Below are 20,627 nucleotides of genomic sequence, written 5' to 3'. Positions count from 1 at the left end.
TTGCCCCCTTAAAGGTAGCTGTATTCAGCTAGTACTGTTTTCTTCAGAGAGCAAAAAAGCAGTGGTGAGATTTCAGCCAATATGAATAATCCAAACATTAGATTCAGTCAAAATGTTGAGAAATACGCAAACACAACCCTGCCAAACTTGTGTGTGGCCACGTGCATCGGTTGCAAAACCAAGGCGTACACACCAGAATGTTTATTGCCACAGATTGTAATCCGTGGTGAGGGATCTTTGGTGGTGTTTGTACTCTACAGTCCTGAAAGTTCGGGCCAAGTCAAGCTGATGGTTTAAACATGTTCTGAGCTGGGGTGCAGTAAACCGACTCCAACCGACCTCTTACCGTTGTTTCCAGAATGGCTCTAGTGAGAAGCGGGAAGTTCGTCAGTTCCAGTTCACGGCGTGGCCTGACCACGGCGTGCCAGAGTACCCCACCCCCTTCCTGGCCTTCCTCCGTAGGGTGAAGACCTGCAACCCGCCTGATGCCGGACCCATCATTGCCCACTGCAGGTCAGTTGCAATGTTTTGCAGTTAGTGTTTCTGAAATATTGCCATGACTGTTTTGTTTAAGGAGCAAAAACGAACACATGGAAGAGGTACAGATTGGCAGAGAGCCCCCTTTAGTAACTGCTATTATACATTACATAACACACATTATACAAAAACACGCTCTCTTTCTTACCAGACCTCCCATCTTTTCTTTTCTTCATTGGTCACATCATCTTTCTTTTAAAGGCATCTCTTTTATCTGAGCTTTTATTATCTCCACCTCTGTCTCTTTTTTTTCCCTCCCTGTGAAAAGCCTCACAGTAATCCCTTCCCATCTTTCTTGCTTCTCACTTTTTTTTTTTTTTTTGCTCCTTAGCCTTTCCTCCTTTTACAAGCGATATTTCTCAAATGGCTTATTCAAATTGAAACCTTCCTCTTTGTCAAGATAAGACAACTTCGGCGAGTCCAAAGCGCTACACAATAAAACTGAAATTTGACAGCCTGCTTCGCTCAGTATCCATCACTGTCCTGTTGTTAGTCTATCTGTCATTTTTAGTTGCTTCTGTGCTCCCTCCACAGCCTCTCTCTGTTTTCCTTTCCTACTAAATTATTTAAAATGTAACGCTAACAAATCCATAAGCATTACTGAACAACATAATCGCCTCATGAATTAATATTTACCACAAATTACAGCTAAATTCCTCCAAATGTGTCAAGCACTTAGTACTAAAGAATAAATATTCAAAGCGACGGCACCCTGAGAAAATAAGAGCGAGGGGGAAATGAATTTCTATTGAACAAACCTCTTAAACCTCCTCTTCCCTCTCTTTCCTCAGTGCGGGTGTCGGCCGGACAGGTTGCTTCATCGTCATCGACGCCATGCTTGAGCGCATCAAGCATGAGAAGACGGTGGACATTTACGGCCACGTGACGCTGATGCGCTCACAGCGGAACTACATGGTGCAGACGGAGGACCAGTACAGCTTCATTCATGATGCGCTGCTGGAGGCGGTGGCCTGCGGCAACACTGAGGTGGCTGCCCGAAGCCTCTATTCCTACATCCAGAAGCTGGCCCAGGTGGAGAGTGGCGAGCACGTCACTGGCATGGAGCTAGAGTTCAAGGTAGAACGCTATGCATTGTCACCACTGAACAGAGCAGCATTTAAGCTCAGTCTCTTTCTTCTCTCCACTGATAAACCATGATGTGTATGATGACGTGTTTTAGATTCACTAGATTAACAAGAGTAGACTGCCTACAGTTTTTCGCAGGTGACCCCATTTTGAGATTTGACAAATACAGGCGCCTATCAAAATCGAAACACACTTGGCAGATTGAGTTGATATGAAGCCAAGCCAGTTCAAACAACACAAAAATGTTAGATCAGTGTCTGCACTAACTTTTTTTCTCTTTGGACTTAATGGTAACTAAATAATGCAGACAAAAAAAACGTAAGTAATATGAGTTCTGTCACCTCGTCTTAAGCATCTGTAAGCCTTTTAAATGAGGCTGGCTGCCACATTTCTCTTCCAGGAAGTTATTTTGGATGCAAATCCTTTTTCTTTGCCTTTTATAAGTTTTTGCTCTTCTTCATTATTTGCAGTGTGTTGTTGCTTAATTGTTGCGATCATACATTGCTTTGCATTTGGTTACTTAAAGACTAATGATTTTAGAAAAACAGCTGTGTTTCTGGCAAGAAACTGAAACTAAATGGGAAGCCATAAAATGGATGATTACAGAAGCTGATTGGGGGAACTTGGAGAGTAACATCTCAGTCGAGTGAAGATGCAGTTTACTGCAAATCCTTGAGTTAGACTAGAGGCAGTTCGTGGGGTTTTATTTCAGCTTGTTGCTCTTAGAGACACAATGGAAATAAGTTCAACAAAGCATATGACACTGTAAGCTTAAAGAGTTAACTGTTCGAGATAAAGACGCTTCTCTTGAACATGTAATACCTTTCAGCCCCAGGTAAGGAATATAGATTATAGCAGTCTTATTTACATTTCAGCTATTTGTCAGCTCATACTGTACCTGCTGTCCACGTAATAGGATCTTATATGGACTACAAAGCAAATCTCCTTTACGTACTTGAGCCTCGCTTCAATAACTTAATCACTTAGATACACAGTATTTGAATTATTATTGTATTTGTTGCAAAAGCTACCAAATGGGAATATGGAGCCCTTCACTGTGTGGCCACAGTGTTCATTTTGGAGGATTTGGAATAATATGCTTAAGCAAAGAAATTGGGTTTAATCTAGTCTGCACAAGATGAAGGATTTTGGCTGAAAGCAGCATGGATTTGAGTTGAGGTGGGAGCTGAAAGAAGGTATGCTTTCTTTGAGAAATTCATGACAAAGCTAGTATGTGAGGCTGGACAGCCAGGCGCAGTGTTTACAGAGATCTGGATTAAAGATCTTTACAATCATCAACTTATAAACTCAACTCAGCTTCGGCTCCAGGGAGTATCTGCTGACCTTGAATTGCACGCTCACTTTCAATTCATCTATCATCTTCCCGTCGCCATTCACCAACACAGCCCCCCTGCCAAGAAACAATAATAGTGCTGGTGTATTTCGACCCTTTTTTTTTTAACTCACTGGTGCACGACGGTGATGGAATCTCCATTGCCATCTGTAACAGGGATAATGCTGAGCTGGCGTCAGGAGTCAAACGGGGATTAATAACGTCCACAATACAGTCAGGATAGAGAAGAGAGGTGTGTGCGTGAAGACGGGTGGGGGAGCTAAGTAATTAATACTTGATGATGACAAATGGAGGTGGATGGCAGGGCAAGTGGAGGGAGGAACGTTTGGCTAATGAACAAAGGGAGGACTGTATGCTAACTTGGCACTAAGGAAGTGATCCGACAGAATGCCGCACTACGGGGACGGGTGGGAGGGTATTGTCATTCTCAGGTGGGAAACGGTGTCGTGCCGAGTTAAGTTGTGACTGGTGGGATTCATGGGGATTTGAGCCGGGAGAGTGAACCGAGGAGGGGGACTCGTCGTGAAGTTGTCAGGACAGTTTTTGTCTAGCATATGCGCATGAATACTGAGCACGATCAGGGAAAGATTTATGCACATTACAGGGCGTGCAAGGGAAGTATTTCGGCAACATCCAGCACAGAAATCACAACATTCACAGGGAAAAAAAAAAGAGCTACTGGGCTACTGGGATCCATGTGAAATTAAACAGCGAAGGACTGATTTGGAATTCAGCAGCATGAGTTTTAATTGGGATCCGAATGCAAACAAGGAGAGAAATGATCTGCGGTTTTCAATGAAAATGATGCTGACAGATTACAGGAACTTCTCAAGGCATTGTTCGGCATTGAAGCCACATAAGAGGCAACCGGCAATACAGTTTACTGGGGCAGTTGCTTGATGATGTATACAATCAAACATACATAGTGTATTGTTTTGTAATGGCAGGTAAGGATTAGGATAATCACAATTTTGTAAGCCCCATGTTCTGACATACAACACCAAATATCATTATTCCCGCTGCGCAGAAATATGCTAAATGTGCTTACCTTCCAAGTGAAAATATAAATGGGAGGTGGTAACCGTGACCAGAGGTACCGTAGGTGCCTCTCTGACCTGTTGGGTGACAGGTTGCCAGATCTGGCCCCGTTCCCTGCACCCTCTGCGATGTTCAGCAGTCTATCTTAGGGGCCTCTTTAGCGCTGCCAGGCCACCTCAAGCCTTTCCAGGTGCCTTTGTGTAACATAGATCAAAGGGAGGACAGTAGCGAGGGATTAAGGGAAGGGAGGAGGAGGAGGAGGCGGAGGAGCAGGAGGAGAAGGGCTGGATGAAGTCCAAGTGGCCGCCGACACGGAGCTACTGGTGCTATATAGGAATTAGAGAGAAAGACTGATAGGAGAAGATGTTGATGTTCACACTTCAATTCAAAGGGAAACACATTGACAGAAAAGGATTCCAGGACATAAATGTCCGCTTCCGCCCTTTTTTTGGAGGGCAGGGGGTCAGGTGCAACTCATCCCTCTCCCCTCCCTCCATCGATGCTGCTAGTGTCTTCACTGGGTCTGATAAGGGCCTTAAACCATCTGATTGGAGTGTCTCCCAATTGCAGGCAAACACGCACAAGCAAGCACACACATACAAATTCTTTGTTGAGACACTGACACCAAGAGGAAGCGATCACAGGACTTCCTGACCCACAAACTCCCACCGAGGTCCCTATGACGATGACGATGATGATGTTGCAGTACAGCTTTTCATTTTGATCATCATGCAGTGTGTGTCTGTGCCTGCGTGTGTTTGTCTTTCTGAACATCCCTGTGTGAGTTTATGTTTTATGCACACATACCACGCTGCCATTATCAAAGGCACTGGTGACCCAGTTCTAGACTAGTTTTCTGTTTCATACAGACTCGATCCAGAGGCTTGTTAGTGCGCGTGTATGGCATATTTTCCATAGCTGAAACTGACCCTGCAGGACCCCACAAGTAGCAAAAGGGGATAAATTGGAATTGGAATTGCTTTCCGATAAAAATATTGTTGATAAGCAATGCCCCTTTGAAGCTGCCCGTCACTGGTAAAGCAGATTAGATTGGGTGTTCTTTATTACTTTTTGTCACTGATATGCTCCTCTCTTGATCTGTCTCGCACCTGGCCTACCCTCCCCTCCCCTCCATCCTTTTCTTCCCATTTCTCCTACTTTTGTCATCCGCTCCCGTGTTTCTTACCCCTCTCTCTTTTCATGCCTCCTCTCTCCTTTCTGTATCTGCTGTTGCTTCTGCCAATTAATTCCCTCTTGGCCTTATCACTACACTTTCTCCTCATCCTCTTCCTCCTCCATACCTTTCACTCCACACTTGTGCATTTTTTCACCTCTCTCTCTCTGTGTGTTCCTTCCCTTCATTCCTCCAGCGTTTGGCCAACTCCAAAGCCCACACGTCGCGCTTCATCAGCGCCAACCTTCCCTGCAACAAGTTCAAGAATCGGCTGGTCAACATCATGCCCTACGAGACCACGCGCGTCTGCCTGCAGCCAATCAGAGGCCTAGAAGGATCCGACTACATCAATTCTAGCTTCATTGATGGATACAGGTAGGACAAGCAGTGAATTTGATTGTACATGATATGTTAATGTTCGTCCCTGAGAGGTTAAACTCTGATTAATATGTGTAGTGAAGGGACTGTAGATGAGGATGTGATTTTAAAGAGAGAGGAAGATGCCTAATTCAAACAGCAAAATAATACACGTTTTTTTTTTTTTGTCTTCACACTCCCCAGGGTGAAATCACTTAGTTGTGTTCAAGAATGTATTAAGTATCACCAAGAACTCTTTAAGTGTTCTTGCAGCAGTTATATTAAAATGGCTGATTAATTTTACAGGCCAACATAAATGATTTCTAATAATGTTTTTTCTGAAAATAGGCAACAGAAGGCCTACATTGCAACGCAAGGTCCTTTGGCAGAGACTACAGAAGACTTCTGGAGAATGCTCTGGGAGAACAACTCCACTATTGTAGTCATGTTGACCAAACTGAGAGAGATGGGACGGGTAGGACATGAACTCAGCTGGACACAAGCATTTATGTTATTTACTCAACTTTATGGATGGAAGGTTTTTTTGTCTTTATATGAGGTAAAAAGGGGTTGTCCATCCTTTTTTTCCTAAACAGGAAAAGTGTCACCAGTACTGGCCAGCGGAGCGCTCTGCCAGGTACCAGTACTTCGTGGTTGATCCCATGGCGGAGTACAACATGCCTCAGTACATCCTCCGAGAGTTCAAGGTCACAGACGCCAGGGTAAGACTTACCTGAGGGTGTCAACATGAACACCTCTTACCATAATAATTATAGGAATATGTTCAAGAAAGGTTGTAGAGCTATGCATGAAAATATGTATTCAATATATTTAGGTGGGTAACTCATGTTTTAGATACTTGACAAAGCAGTCTACATTAGTAGTAAATATTATACCTTCTATATCAGCCATTCAGATTCAAAGAGCAAGGGGTGCTTGATAGATTCTCTATTTTATACTGAGTATATAACATTTCAAAATACTCCTTTGTATGCATGTGTATTGCTCATTGATAGTTGTAAACTATGCAGAGACACCAATTTCTCAGTAGAATCAAAAGACCAGTTTGAAATGTAGCACCAAAACTAGGGTGTAATTTCCACAATTTCACTGGTGACCCTCTCTTCCCTGGAGTGTGGGGAATGCAGATGATGAAGCAGGTGAAAGAAAAGTGGGTCACATCAACACAGGAACATCACAAGTAGATTTCCTTTGTAGCTAGAAGGGTTTCCAAACAAAACAAGATGTCATGATGGATTATTGTTGTAATCAACTTCTTTCAAATATTAACAAGATTTCACAACCGCAGTCACTTTTCGTGCCCTGAACACTACAGTAGTTATCTTTTTAACTCAGGATTTCTTTTTTTGGTCCAATTAGGTCAGACAGTTTGAAGCAACTGAACTGTAGCGCAGAAAAAAAACTGCTTCCTCTCTTTGCCAAAACAGGCTGACATATCCAATGATCTCCCCGCCGCTGTGGCAGCTAGTTAGCAGTCGTCCCGTTGGTATTAGAAAAATATATATACTACAGTATATCTCTGCAAACACATACATACACACACACACACACACACAGTTATACACAAATGGACACACTATCCACAGTGTGCAAATCAGACATAAATGCTGTTTAAGCTGGTTTGCCATGGCCCCACATTCGCACAAGCACACTCACACATATACACATTTACACTTTTTTCTTTATACATAACCCTGTGCAGTGTGCAAAATGCCTTTCAGAATGGGCTCAAATTCACACACACACACACACACAAATGTGCACGCAGGCTCACTTTCAGCCACATACTCCATGCTAATTTGCTGTTCTCAGCACGAATACACACCCATTTTTATATATTATTTGATTTTTAACACATACTTCAACACACAGGTATTTACAGCATATAGAAACTCCCCTTGTGAACACTGCTAACACACACATTAAAAGCTCACCATCAGAGTAACAGAGCAAGAGAGAGGCTGATGGTACAGATACAAGGTGTGGAGGTGTGGAAGAGGAGGTGTGTAGCTGTCTGTGTAGATTGCCGTTTTTTGTTATTACTGATACTTTATACATGTGAGGGTGTATGTAAGATGGGCTTTACCCCACATGCCATAGATTATGTAGATGTGTGTGCATGTTTATGTGTGTGCATATGTAGGTGCACGGGCACCAGCGTGTGTACGTCGCATGCCTTTGCACAGTAATAGCAGAGACTCCACGCCTCAACGCTCACATCTCGCGAGCCAGTCACGTATTTAATCACACAATTTGACACGCCGCGTGGGCCCTCAGGTTGTGTGTTAAATTTTCCTCTCCCCTCCCCCCCGTCTCTTTCTTCGGCGCGCTTGGTTTATTGTGTTGTCGTCTTTGCCCCTCTTTCACTTTTAATCCCCCTGCTGAGGCAAAATGTTTTTTGAGATGCAAAACAAAGGCGACAGAAGAAAGAAAACATGCAATGCGTCATAAAACAGGGGGAGAGACACGAGATGTGGCACAAAGAGAGTCGCTACATGGAGCTTAACTTATTACAATCCCAATCACTGTATTTTTCAAGTACAATAAATGTACATGAATACATCTTGGCAGCGTTGATGCCAAAACACATCAACAGCTAAGATGGCAGGTGCACACTGGCACACGGGACAACAGGACATTCAGAGCACAAGGATTCAAAAGACAGATTATGTATATCCTGACACACAATGGCTGCACATGTTGTACATTCAGCATTCAGTCACCGTCTGCATTTAGCATGCTAGCAGTGAAGGGGAGATGGTAGCTTACGGCAAAAACCAAAATGAATGAATGAGAATGTGGCGCAGCCGCCATGACAACACCCATGATGAATATAGAGCCTGAGGTTTACATCAACACATTTACTATTAGCTCATATGATGTTTGTCATTTTTGACACGGAGCAACAGCAGAAGGAACCTCTTTAGGAATTCCATTGTTAGTTTTTACGAGGCCATTTAATCATCGTTGAAGCCTTTCGTGGTCACTGCCAAATGAAATGACTACATAAAGTTTTTTTGTAGTGTTCTTTTGCATACACCATCCTGACATGGTGCTATTTTTCATTTCCATACACGTCCATTGTGTATGTGCTTGCTATACTGGATGATACCTTGAAAGCAGGGAAAATTAACTACTAGCTATTTTTATACAGATGGTAGTGTGGGCAGTGTGTCAGTAATCCTCAGATGTATGATTTATTCTTCAGTATAAAAGAGCCCCTTCATTCACGTGGTACATCTATTTCTATAACTAACAGCTGTAATCTTTCATTTCAAGCACATTTATGTCTCATGTGTTTTTATGACCTGCCATAGCGTTAGAGGTGTCTCAGCTGCAAGACACGCCGGCAGGCAGGTAGTTCAACAAAAAAGTGAGATTTAATAAGCTGAAGTCCAAAAACCAAACTACCAAAAGCGCAAAGATTGAAATGGCAGGTGACAAAAACGCAGGCAAAGGAAACTACAAATGTGATACAAAAACTGAGGGCAAACTATGAAACCACAAGGAACAAATCAGGAACACAGGAGGGCAGTTAAACAGGCAAAGGAGTACGGGAAGCAGGATTACAACAGGACTGACGCGACAACGAGAGCAGATGAACTAACAAACTGTGAGGGGACAACACAGGCTTAAATACAAACTCAACTAACGAGGAGATGAGGTGAAGGTGGTGAGACACTGGAAACAGGGCAGTGCTAACGAGGCTGATGTGTGACAGTTGCGGGGGGGAAGATCGACCAAGAGGGGAACACAGGTGGGAAACAGAACACCAGCACCGCAGGTGAGCAGGCAGTAGAAAGTGACAACAAGACAGGAGAGGATATAACCACAAAATTAAACAGGAAATAACTAGCCAAAAATACAACCATGACAAGAGGCAGAGTGGATAGCTGCTTCTGGCCATTACATAGACAATGACTGTTACCTTTCTGTCTGAACCCAATTCACTGGCTATGTGTACAATTATAAATAGTTTATCATTGTCCAGATACTCCAACATGTGCAGGAAGCCTGTTGTTTCCCAACAAAGTTTTGTTTTACACGTTCAGAGGTGATTTTTTTCAGTGTAATTTCCCATTCTTGTAAATGACTGTGGTTCTGAAACACAATTTAGAGAAAATGACTGTAAACCTAATTTTAGAGTCTTATTAATTTTACAGCAGGATAACAGTACAGACAAATAGATCCCAAATTATTTGCCAACTTTTTATCAAATTGTGCTTCTCCAGCGTGAACAAATGGGACTAGAATGTGTGAGAATGACACATCATGTCGAAAGTGACAAAGTGAGAAACAACTGGAGAAATGAACACCTGGTTGTCTTAATTGCCGGTGGCATCGAGCAGACAGCTCGTCTCGGAATGCAAAGCATGCTCCACTCTGCTCACTTTCCTGAGAAATTTGAAGTTGAACTTTCCTCACAAGGACACATCACGCAGGTGTTGACTGTGCGTTGTCAGACTTGACGACCCGCTGTCTCAGAATGAAGCCGATCACTTCGCTGATCATAAAAAAAATGCATTTAAATGTATTCGTCTGCACTGGGAGCACCACTTAAAAAAACAAGACTATAAGAATCGATACAAGATTAAATTGTTAAGACTGACATTTTGTACAGCAGTCTTGTCATTTTTTTTTGTTTGTTTTTTTCATTCTCATCGTCCAATCCCACCTCCTGCTCCGTCAGTCCTCCGCTCTTGCTTCTTACCTCCGTCTCTCCACTCATCCATCAGGCCGCTGCATCGATCGCATCGCAGGATTATCCTATTCAACATGGTGTCTGGGAGAAGACACTTGTCATGGCAGATACACTATTGATTAGCTTTAACTAGGACCTACTCGCTGCTGCCCGCGCACACACACATACACACACACACACACACAAACTCAGCAGAGGAGAAAATAGAGACGATTGGGTTGGAGGTAGAGGAGCGGAGTTGGAGAGGAGAGGACATGCTGTGCCTTTGTTGTGAGAAGTGTGTGTTTAAAGAGACAGTTAGTGGGATGCTACCACATTGTAGATCTTGTTTTCAGTGTTGCTTAATTTGCATGTTTGTTCTTGCAAAGATCCAAAAAGTGTGGGCTTGGTGGGTGGGATTTAAACCCCAATCTCTGGCAGTAATAATGCCTCACTCTGCACTGAAGTCCCCTCTAAAAAACATCAACAAAGACTCTCTCTGATCTGTTTTTTTTTTCCTTCCCACTGTCTTTACATAAGATTATCTTCTATCCTAACTTTCTTTTCTTTTTATTCGCAGGATGGCCAGTCCAGGACAGTAAGGCAATTCCAGTTTACTGACTGGCCAGAGCAAGGCGTGCCTAAGTCCGGGGAGGGATTCATTGATTTCATTGGCCAGGTGCATAAAACCAAGGAGCAGTTTGGACAGGATGGACCGATATCTGTCCACTGCAGGTAAGAGGTCTCAGAGTTGCATCATATCTTCTAGACCTGCGATGCTGTTTGAAAGTCATACATAATATCAACAGTTTTCTTGAATAGAACAGTGTAATTGCATCATTTTCCCTCCATCTCCCTCCGTTCTTCAAAGAGACACTGTACAACGCTTTAAGCATCAAGTCAAGATTTAATCACTCTTTAAGGTGGTTATTGTTTTGCAGCACGGCACCTCCTGCGGTGCAGCTTTAACAGCATCATCAGATACAATTCCCCCCCCCTCTCCTTTTTGCCACCGCATTATACTACCTCTGCACCTCCACAGGCCCATCTCCTCCATAATTGATAAGATTGCGGCTTGGCATTTGCAAAGAGGAGGCACATCAAATGATACAGCCATTCTTTTTGGTTTTTATGATAGCTCCGTGATGCATTTTTCATCACCTCGGGTGTAGCTTCCAAGGTAACCTTCATCATTAACTTGACATGCCGTGGACTCCGGCAGAAACTGATATTTGGCAGTGGTCATCACTAAAACGGCAGATTATTCTCAGAGACGTTGAGTGGGATCTAAACGAGGTGCATCTTTTGTTGCGGGGAATCTTTGCCCGTTTTGTTTTTAGACAGTTAAAGAAGAAAACCAGTGTGCAGGAATCCGTTAACAAAGACACTCACCTGTATGGGATCCATCCATTTTTTCATTGTTTGATTGGCATTCAGTGAAAGGCTTGAGGGTACAAGTGTTCCTCTGAAAGTGATAGTGTTAACAAACAAAGGTGTTAAGACACTGAATAATTTCCTTGCTGTCACACAAAACACGCTTTACTCTTGGCACAGACGAGGTGTCACTTTTTCTCAGGCGCCATGACATCATCAAACATAACATCACCTCCCCTGTATTAAAAAGCAATGATGTCACCAGCCATCAAATGGGCCCCGGGGAGTTGTAAGAAGTGTCGGGGAAGCACCAATAAGACTGAGTTATTCCTCCATTCTATGAGGCCGTTAGTGGAGAGAGCGGGGAGAGCCGTCTTAAAGCAAAAGTGTCGGTGATTGCAGGAGGAATTGTGAGACTGGAGTAATGGACGAAAAAGGCACACAGCCTATTAAAGTGGACTGTAGGAGTCTCACGGCTGTGGCACTCTCAACACATCTCAGCGAACAACGCAAATGTCTTTGAAATGCGTGCTCTTCATCGGGCACTTAACTTACCTGCAGTCCTTTTTTTAACGGTTTGTGTTAATTTTGTCGTTTTTATCAAGACGTTTCTTAAGAGTAGGTGTCAGAAAGAAGATACTGTATCTAATTTAGTAAAAGACGTTTCTCATGAATAGCGATGTAGAAAAAGAAAAATTAAGCTTGGGTTGGTGTCTTTGTCTGTCACTGCCTCCTGCTCCTCCCTATCATCCTCCTCTCCCTCCCTCCCTCCCCTTCCAGGCTTTTCATCTCCGAGTGGAGAGCTTATGCCATCCTTTTCTCTTACTCTATCGTCTTCTGTCACCGGCCTTCCTCGTCTGTCATCTCTCTATCTTTTCTCTTAATCCTCTCTCTCTCTCTCTCTCTCTCTCTCTCTCTCTCTCTCTTTCACCCTCCATCCTTTCTCCCAGCCCTCCTTTCTTCCTCTCCCGCCCTCTTTTCTTCTTCACTCCTCCTCTCCCCTCCTCAGTCACTATCAAATAGACCCACATGCTTTTTGTCATTAATTGCCTGATTACTTCCTGTGAATGGGGACACCAAATCCTCTCAGTCTGCAGCGGCTCGGCAAGCCTTCAGATTTGGAGAGTCGATCTTCCTGGAAAGAGGGAGGGAGAGAGGAGAGAGGAGTGAGTTTAAGAGTCCATGTGACAAGCTGTGACCGACTCCCAGGAAGAGGCTTTGGGTGGGCTGAGAGATACTGCGGCGTGGGGGTTGGCAGTGGGTGGTTGTGTGCTCCACATGATTAGGCTCAATAAGGCTGTGTTCGATATCATTTAGATTTCTTGTCAAATTATACATGTTATCTTTTGTCCTGGGTCTAGCTTTGTCCTACAACAGACACACAATTGCAGGCACACACACACATGCCAAAAGTGTCATCCAGCAGCCATTTCTTTCGCTCCTCACTCAACAAAATAGCATCGGGGGCTGGGAGAAGCCCAAATAAATCTGTTGTCATATCAATTATTGTTCCATTGGTGAAGTGGAAGTCATTTCACAGCAAAGCTGCTTAGAGAGGCAGCTCTCAAGTATTTCAGGATCGGAGTTAAGACTCAGACTATATTTCTGGAGAGCAGCAGCAGGCAGACTTTTTCCACACATGGGAGGGGCTTAATGAGACAAACTGTTCAGTTGTTTGTGTGCGTGACTCGCGTGTGTGTGTCCTTGAGGGCTCGTTTTGTGTTCGGCAAGAATGTGGACGCACATCAAAGTGGATTCACAGAGTTCCCACACGCAGATCGCTTCCTTGCTGTCATCACCATTGCGTTGGGGTTCCTTATGTTTTATATTGGTCTTTCAGGCAGTCAGAGCTGCAAACAGGAAAAGTTCCCCAGCATGTATTTGTAGAGTGAATGAAGGATCAAAATGATTTAAAGATGGCAGTTACTTTGCAGGTCTTCGTTTGACTAAGGTAAAGACATAAAGTACCTACATTTTAAGGAACTAGAGAATTTCACAAGACATCACACCACAGAGGAACACATAAGTAGTCTGACTGTATGTATAAAAGACATGTACGTACCATCCTATTAATTCAACTTGTCATTATTTGTCCCTAGTGCTGGCGTGGGCAGGACCGGCGTCTTCATCACCCTCAGCATCGTCCTGGAGCGGATGCGCTATGAAGGCGTAGTCGATATCTTCCAGACAGTGAAGATGCTCCGGACACAGAGGCCAGCTATGGTCCAGACTGAGGTCAGAGGTCTAACACACACACACACACACACACACACACATACAAAAACAAACAGTGCTTGTATTTTGGGGAAATATTAAATTGTGCTATGCTTTAGTTTTATGTAATCTGGAGGCTAAGTGCTATACACATGTAAAAAAGACTGTAACTAAAATGTCCTCTATATAGGCTTAGTCTAAATGTCTAACACTTGAAAAACAAACTGAGTATTTCAGCAGTAATAAGAGAATTTCAAAGAGTGCAGTAGAAAATGAACCATGAATAATTCAGCCTATGGAATCCAGATCGGTGCATGGATCAGTGATGTCAGCCTGATATCCAATGAGTGAATTACAATGCCCATGCTGGATCAGTCTCAATTCTAACTGATTTATCTCATTATCACACTCTGAAATACTCAAAGGTGTCATGTAGAATATGGCCAGAATTTGAAGGTTTCTAATATAGTGGGCAGCACATAATGCCAGGAAATAAATGTAAAAATGTTTATTTTTTTGACATTTTGTGAGTTTATTTTGACGGGCTAGCTGATTAGCTTGCCAGCTGCAGCAGACATCTAAACATTTGAATTTTTCAAACTTCAAATTGTGGCCATATCTTACAAATCGTCTTTTTAAAAATCTTGTGTAAATATTTTCTGATGGGGTTTTTTGTTTGCTTTTTTGTTTTTCTCCCCATACAGGACGAGTACCAATTCTGCTACCACGCAGCTCTGGAGTATTTAGGAAGCTTTGATCACTATGCAACGTAAAAAGCCATCTCTTCCCCCCAGAATCCTGTCGCCCCCCCAACAGTTTCCTGAGCCATAGAAACTTTGAAAATTGAAACGACGACAGCAGCCGATGATTACACCATCCCTAATTCAGACACGCCAAACAGGATCTGATTGTAGATTTTTAGAAGACGACGCCCAACCAACCAGATTAGAGTAATTCCAATTCGACCATGAGACCCTTCGTGAGGAAAATTGCCCTCCGTGTAGAAAACAAAAATCCTCATCAGGAGAGGAACCCGACGCTGTGGCTCAAGCTGTGGGGCGGGAATCGATCAAAGTGTCAGACTGCTTACCTTACCTCAAGTGTTTCAATGTGGAGGACATTGTAAACATTCGTGGACATTTCTCTTCTCAAAAATATCTTCGTGATACAACGGTAACAAGCAACAGATAATGAAGGAGAAGGCAACAGCGAAAATCAACGAGAGGCAGATGGATGTAGCCAAGACGGGGTGACTTTGGTGTTTTTTTTTGATATGCCTGGGTGTAAAAGGGTGTTCAAGTATTTCTATCAACACGTTTTTTTGTGAGTGATAACAAGAGAAACGACCAAAATTGTGGCTGCCTGTGTGAACACAAGTGGTTTTCCCCAAACTCTGGTAAGACAAGAAAAAAAAACAAAAAAAACATCAAAAACAGTGGAAGCATAAGAACAATACCATCAGGCATCAAATAGACCTTTTTTGATACACTCTCCCACTAATGATATGCATAATTTGTGTGGAAAAACACTCTACTATTAAAGTATACATCACGTAACTGCCTGTTCTCAAGCCCCAAGAGCTTAGAGACGGCACTGTCAGTGGAAAGCAGCAGCACATATCTTAAGATCAGTTACTTTCATGAATTGTGAACTTGTGTAAAATCAGTATCTCAAGCCAGGTAACCACAGTGACATTGAAACATACCACAGTGTATTTAAAAAGCGCCCCAGGAGGCTCGCGTCTCCGTCAACAGAGAAATCGGGGGGGGGGAGCCCTGGCTGTCCCGAGAAGCTGCGGCTGGGTCGTCTTGCGGATGGTCAAGCTGGGAGAAATGGCAACCGTGTCCCATGATTTTTTACAATCACTCCTCTCTTTGGAACCATTGCATCATGGGGCTTTGGTGTTAACACCCACCACCTTTGAACAAGAGATGAATCCGGTGGGAGAGAAGCTTTGGAACAAACGGAACAACAAAACAAGGATCGCCGCAAAGTTGGGGCTTTCTTTGTGTACAGTGACCAACGCTCATCATCATTGTTACAAACTTTTTTGTCTTATGAGGAATTATCTTTCTTTTTTTGTTCCTTTGTTTTTGATTTTCTGTCAAAACCAAACATGCTGCTTATCTTGTGTATGCTGTACGTGTGACTCTTGAGAGAGCGAGAGAGAGGAAACTGACAAACAAAAGATGCCGGCTCTGCTAACTGCTCGCGCCCCGGCGAGCATGACTGAAAGCGCATCCACATGACAACACTGTCCACCAGTCTTTTTCCACCTCTCCTTTTTCTTTTCCAGCCTCCTCTATAATCATCTATTTCATTGTAAAAGACACTCAAGAGTGGCAGAGGCCTGTTGCAATTACAAAGCTGTACGTTCATGTGGTTGGAAAAAATTGGCCTTTAGTTCCACTGTATGTGTGTTTGGTACCAGGTGGATAAACAAAGTAGTTGCTTTGGTTTTTTTGTCCTCCCGTTTTATAGATGATGTCTCTGTGGATGCCACAGCCAGACCAGGCAGCCATGTTGGATCTCAATGCCATGATGTGATAATGAAATTCTTCGGTACAAGTAACTTGCACATGTCTAAGAACAAAAAGAAAAAAGAAACTTGAAACAAATACTCCAAATACAAACTGCAGGTTGGATTTGACGCACTAATGTACATGTGTCTGATGGGAAAAAAAAAAAAGCAAAAGAAAAATCAAGCTTTTGAAGTCACCAGGTTTTCATTTTGAGATCAGTCTTTTTGCTATAGATGAGTGTACGGATTCCGCGGAGATGGTTGTGCACAAAAACCAGAGCGATGGACAGAACTGTGTAATCTTTTCTTATTTCCAAAAAAGCCTTATTGTTATTGTAACATTATGAAAAACATTAATGTTGTATTATGACGACTTATTTTACATTACATAGTTGACTTTTTATTTTCTTTTTTTCGGTTTAGTTTTTTAACAGAGATGTTGTATCACATTTTTTTAAAGATTAGCAGGAAAAGATAAAAATGCTTATTTGTTCATATTACGTTTAAAGACATTCTATTTTTTCACTGTAGAATTGTTAAGTATAACATGTCTGTGTGCACGTGTGCATATATGTATTTATGTACATATATACTGCACACTCACACATGCATATATATTTAAAAGCAGAATATAAAGATATATCCAGACACTTAGTATTAATTCAGTTCTTCTCCTCATCATCTTTTTTTTTTATATACCAGCCAGTGCTCATATTTGAAAATATGACAACTTTCAGTTTTATGTTTTTGTTTTTTTTTTGTTTGGTTGGTTGTGTGTTTGTTATTTTGTAATTTTAGAGACCTCGCGTGTTTCTTAAAAAAAAAAAAAAAAAAAGTCGAGGTGATATCAGTGCTTTGCCTGAATCCTCTGCCTCCACCCACCAGTTGAACTTCTACGCCTGGGTAGGTCCTGTGCCGATGAGGAGATGCCATTTTAAAACCTTGTTGAGATTCTTTATTATCATTAACCTGTAGGCATTATTATATTTTTTGTTTTGTTTTTTTTTCTGAGCAACTGTTGAATGATGAACTGGTCTACGAAACGTCAATCAAAAACTTCATTAATTTGTTATCCATGTCGGCCCAACTTGACATACTGTACTTTGTATGATCATGTACAGACGATGACCCTCACAGTTTTTAAGAAAAATCTTCTTTCTCTTTTTTTAATTTTTTTTTTCACTTTATCTTCAGACATAATGTGGTCATCCATTTTGTTAGATATCCACTATGACCTAGAATATACCTGTAAATAAACAAATATATAGATTATATGTATTTGTATCATTTGACCCTCGAGATCTTATACTTTAAGCAGGAACAGAATTACTCTGCTCATATCCGACTTCCTGGTGTTTGTAAAGCCTGTTTTCTCTCCTTCTGAAATCTTCTTTCTCCAGCCCTGCTCCCTGGTCTTTAATTACCACTCGCTTTTTTTTTCCCTGCCTTTAATTTCCCCTGTTAGCAGTTAAACTGGGAAGCCGGCAAGCTCCTGTTCTCACACCTATAGCCTCAATGAGGGCATGAAATCAGCATCAGCAATCAGCTGGTGTAATTTAGCTGTGGAGAGGAAGTTAGTCCAGTCTACTTTCTAACCATTCGATTTGGTGATAAGCCTTCAATTCTACGTCCTGTTAATTTTCAATGTGGACAAGGACGTTTTCCTGCTATAGCAAAGTAGAGCAGTGTAGAAACTGCTCCTGTTTAAATAATTCCCTCTTAAGCCCAATTCCAACAAACAAAAGGGTTTCAAGTGCAGATTCTCAATTTCTCTGCTACTGTGAGAAACAAATGTGTCCCAAAGGTGTTTTTCATCGCTGAAAAGTTTCCCACAAATCCCCAGAAGGTTCCCCAGCTGTCCAGCTGCCTAAAATGCCAAGGTGTTGTCCATAAATATGTCATTGGCTGACGGACACATGCAGCTACGCTTAGAGGCCATTAATAGTTCAGTTGTGACATGACATGTTGATTTATTTTCTCCCTGTTCGATTTTTTTAAGCATTGTATAGAACCATACTCTGTGTTTATGTTCAGCCATGTTTCGTTGTGGGATGCAGAAAGAAATCAGGACTCAATTAAACAGAGCAGTGCGGTGCAACCAAGGGAAGACCAAGACAACCAAAAACTTGCTGCAAATTCACATTTCCAGCACGTCATTTCTGAACAGTGGGAGCTTTGAGATATTTCACAGTGAACTCTAAATCCTGAACTGAAGTCTTTTGGAACTTGAGGAAAGACTGGTAAAAGTGGGCCCATGCCAAATCTGAAACCGTGGAAGTCTTTGGAAGCTTGTGCAATGTGTTACTCTTTTGACTTCATGTAAAGATGCTAGACTTTTGAAAACAGCCGCCAAAATTTACTGGAATATGTCGCAGAATATTTGGGTGACGTGGGGGGGGGACTAACAAAAAAAAAAACAACACTAACAAAAGATGACATCAAAAATGAATAGAACATATACAGTACATGCAGACAAAATGAAAAAGAACCCAAACTCAGCAAAATAGTTTTTCCTTTGTATAAGGGCCAAGAGCTATCACTTTCAAACTGTTACTTCTAAATGAAACAATAATTGGTTTAAAGCCACTGTGTATGTAGATATGTTGACTTTGTATTAAAGAAATGTTGTCTGAAAACCATTCTGCCTGTGATTTTATTCTCATGTCCGATTCTAAAGGATATCTGTGTTTCATAAGCAAATGGCTCACAAGAGTTCTGCAACCACAATACCTTCGATTGTACCAGCGCTCGCTTCATCCATCATTCATTACACTTGAAAAATCTGTGCTACAAGAGCAGGACAAGTGATGAAGCACACAGATGGTGCATTTCGTCTGTTGATAGATGGCTTGATTAGCTCCCTCCTATATTTGTCCACCAGCCTCTTCACAAACATATCCCAAAGTGTCCTTAAGCCCCTCTCCAGGCTTGATAAATGCCACCCAGACAGGCTGATATTGGTGCAGAGGTAAACCTTCACCTGGTGATATTTGCTCTCCCATCTATCCCCGAGTGAGGCTCTTCAGATATCTGATAACCTCAAAGTGGGATGTCTGCAAATGAAAGGAAAAGACTTTTTCTGAAACTCCAGTTTTAGATAACCACCCCAAACTTAATGCGCAAGTATTAAGTGTACTCTCTGGGTACCTACACCAAGACGAACATGTACAAGGGAGACAGAGAGGTTAGGGAGCAAGCGGGTAACAACCTAGTTGTGACGAGGGACTTAAACATATCCCTTGTTTTAACTTTTTAGTCATTTGTGACAAAGCGTTGAAAATGTGTGAAGAAACTTCAAAGTCCAGGGTATGCCGGCGCTTTTTTGCTATCAAGAAATGCCCCAGAGAGAGATTTGTTTGCACCATTTACTAAAAGCAAAGCCAACGCAAAGGTGCCTTAATCCTGCGTTCTTGCAGCAGGTGGTCGACCCCACCGGTTCCAAAAGCTTATCATAAGCTTACATGTCATAAGCTATGGCATGTAAGCATGTAAGAATTATGGTCCCATTCTTAATAAAATACACGATAAAGAAGGGTAGGCTTGATGACGCGTACCTTGTGATTGGTGAGTCACCACCACAGCGGGTCCTCATGTTCTCAGTCGGCGCTCGTTATTTTTTTCTGCCCAGCTCCACATTTTGGTCCAAATATAGTCGCTTCTGGCTGTTAAAAAACAGGATGGTAACAGTCTTAACTCCAAGTCCACAAATCGATGGAGGATATTGGTTTGCACTTGGTTTGCGCTTATTCCACTATCACTGGTGGTACGCGAGCTCTCTCTAGTGGAACATGGAGGAATCCCAGATATGACATGAGTTTATTTAAAAACCGAACAAATTCAGTTACTCCTTTCAAAATATTTCAGAATAAGTCAACTGAAATGCAATTTATGACAAGTTGTATCTTTCCCGCAATATCTTTGTTTTCAGCACGCACAGCATCCATGATTACTTACGGGCTAAACTGTGTGGGGCAAGATATTTCGCAGAGGTAAAATACATGGTTCAAAAACACTACAAACGTGGCTCCAGCTGGGGTCCACCGGTAAGCCCTGTTGAAAGTGACACTGATGACAGCGAACCGAGCATGAATGTGATTGGCTATTACGTAGTGCCGCTGAGGCGTCCACAGCAACTGCTAACGTAAGTAGCAAGCAGCGCAATATCATGTTATAGCATACGCTCATAATGATGTTACTTGGGATATATTTACAATGCGATATAAAGGCTGTAATCATTTATGGACATTTAGATCAAAGAATTTAGCAGTGG

The 20,627-nt window shown here is 42.3% G+C and overlaps 1 protein-coding gene and 1 long non-coding RNA gene across 15 annotated transcripts in view; one reads left to right on the top strand and one right to left on the bottom strand.

Annotated features, from left to right (window-relative positions):
* ptprsa (protein tyrosine phosphatase receptor type Sa) overlaps positions 1–18,993 on the top strand; it is a 237,333-nt gene extending 218,340 nt beyond the window's left edge. For all 14 annotated transcript variants that reach the window (XM_037114068.1, XM_037114065.1, XM_037114067.1 and 11 more), the window contains 8 exons: positions 359–513; positions 1,329–1,614; positions 5,386–5,564; positions 5,895–6,021; positions 6,143–6,268; positions 10,829–10,983; positions 13,722–13,857; positions 14,541–18,993. In XM_037114068.1, the coding sequence (XP_036969963.1) occupies positions 359–513; positions 1,329–1,614; positions 5,386–5,564; positions 5,895–6,021; positions 6,143–6,268; positions 10,829–10,983; positions 13,722–13,857; positions 14,541–14,609 (1,233 nt within the window). In that variant the 3' untranslated portion in view covers positions 14,610–18,993. The remainder of the gene's footprint in view (positions 1–358; positions 514–1,328; positions 1,615–5,385; positions 5,565–5,894; positions 6,022–6,142; positions 6,269–10,828; positions 10,984–13,721; positions 13,858–14,540) is intronic.
* Positions 17,108–19,996, bottom strand: LOC119028283. The gene is made up of 2 exons (XR_005077644.1): positions 19,912–19,996; positions 17,108–19,410 (listed from the first exon to the last, which is right to left on the bottom strand). It is a non-coding gene; the product is annotated as an uncharacterized LOC119028283 (long non-coding RNA).
* Positions 19,997–20,627: the final 631 nt, after the last annotated feature.

Source organism: Acanthopagrus latus, chromosome 11 (genome assembly GCF_904848185.1).
Source record: "Acanthopagrus latus isolate v.2019 chromosome 11, fAcaLat1.1, whole genome shotgun sequence".
In the NCBI taxonomy this organism is placed as follows: domain Eukaryota; kingdom Metazoa; phylum Chordata; class Actinopteri; order Spariformes; family Sparidae; genus Acanthopagrus; species Acanthopagrus latus.
This window is presented reverse-complemented; position numbering and strand designations above follow the sequence as displayed.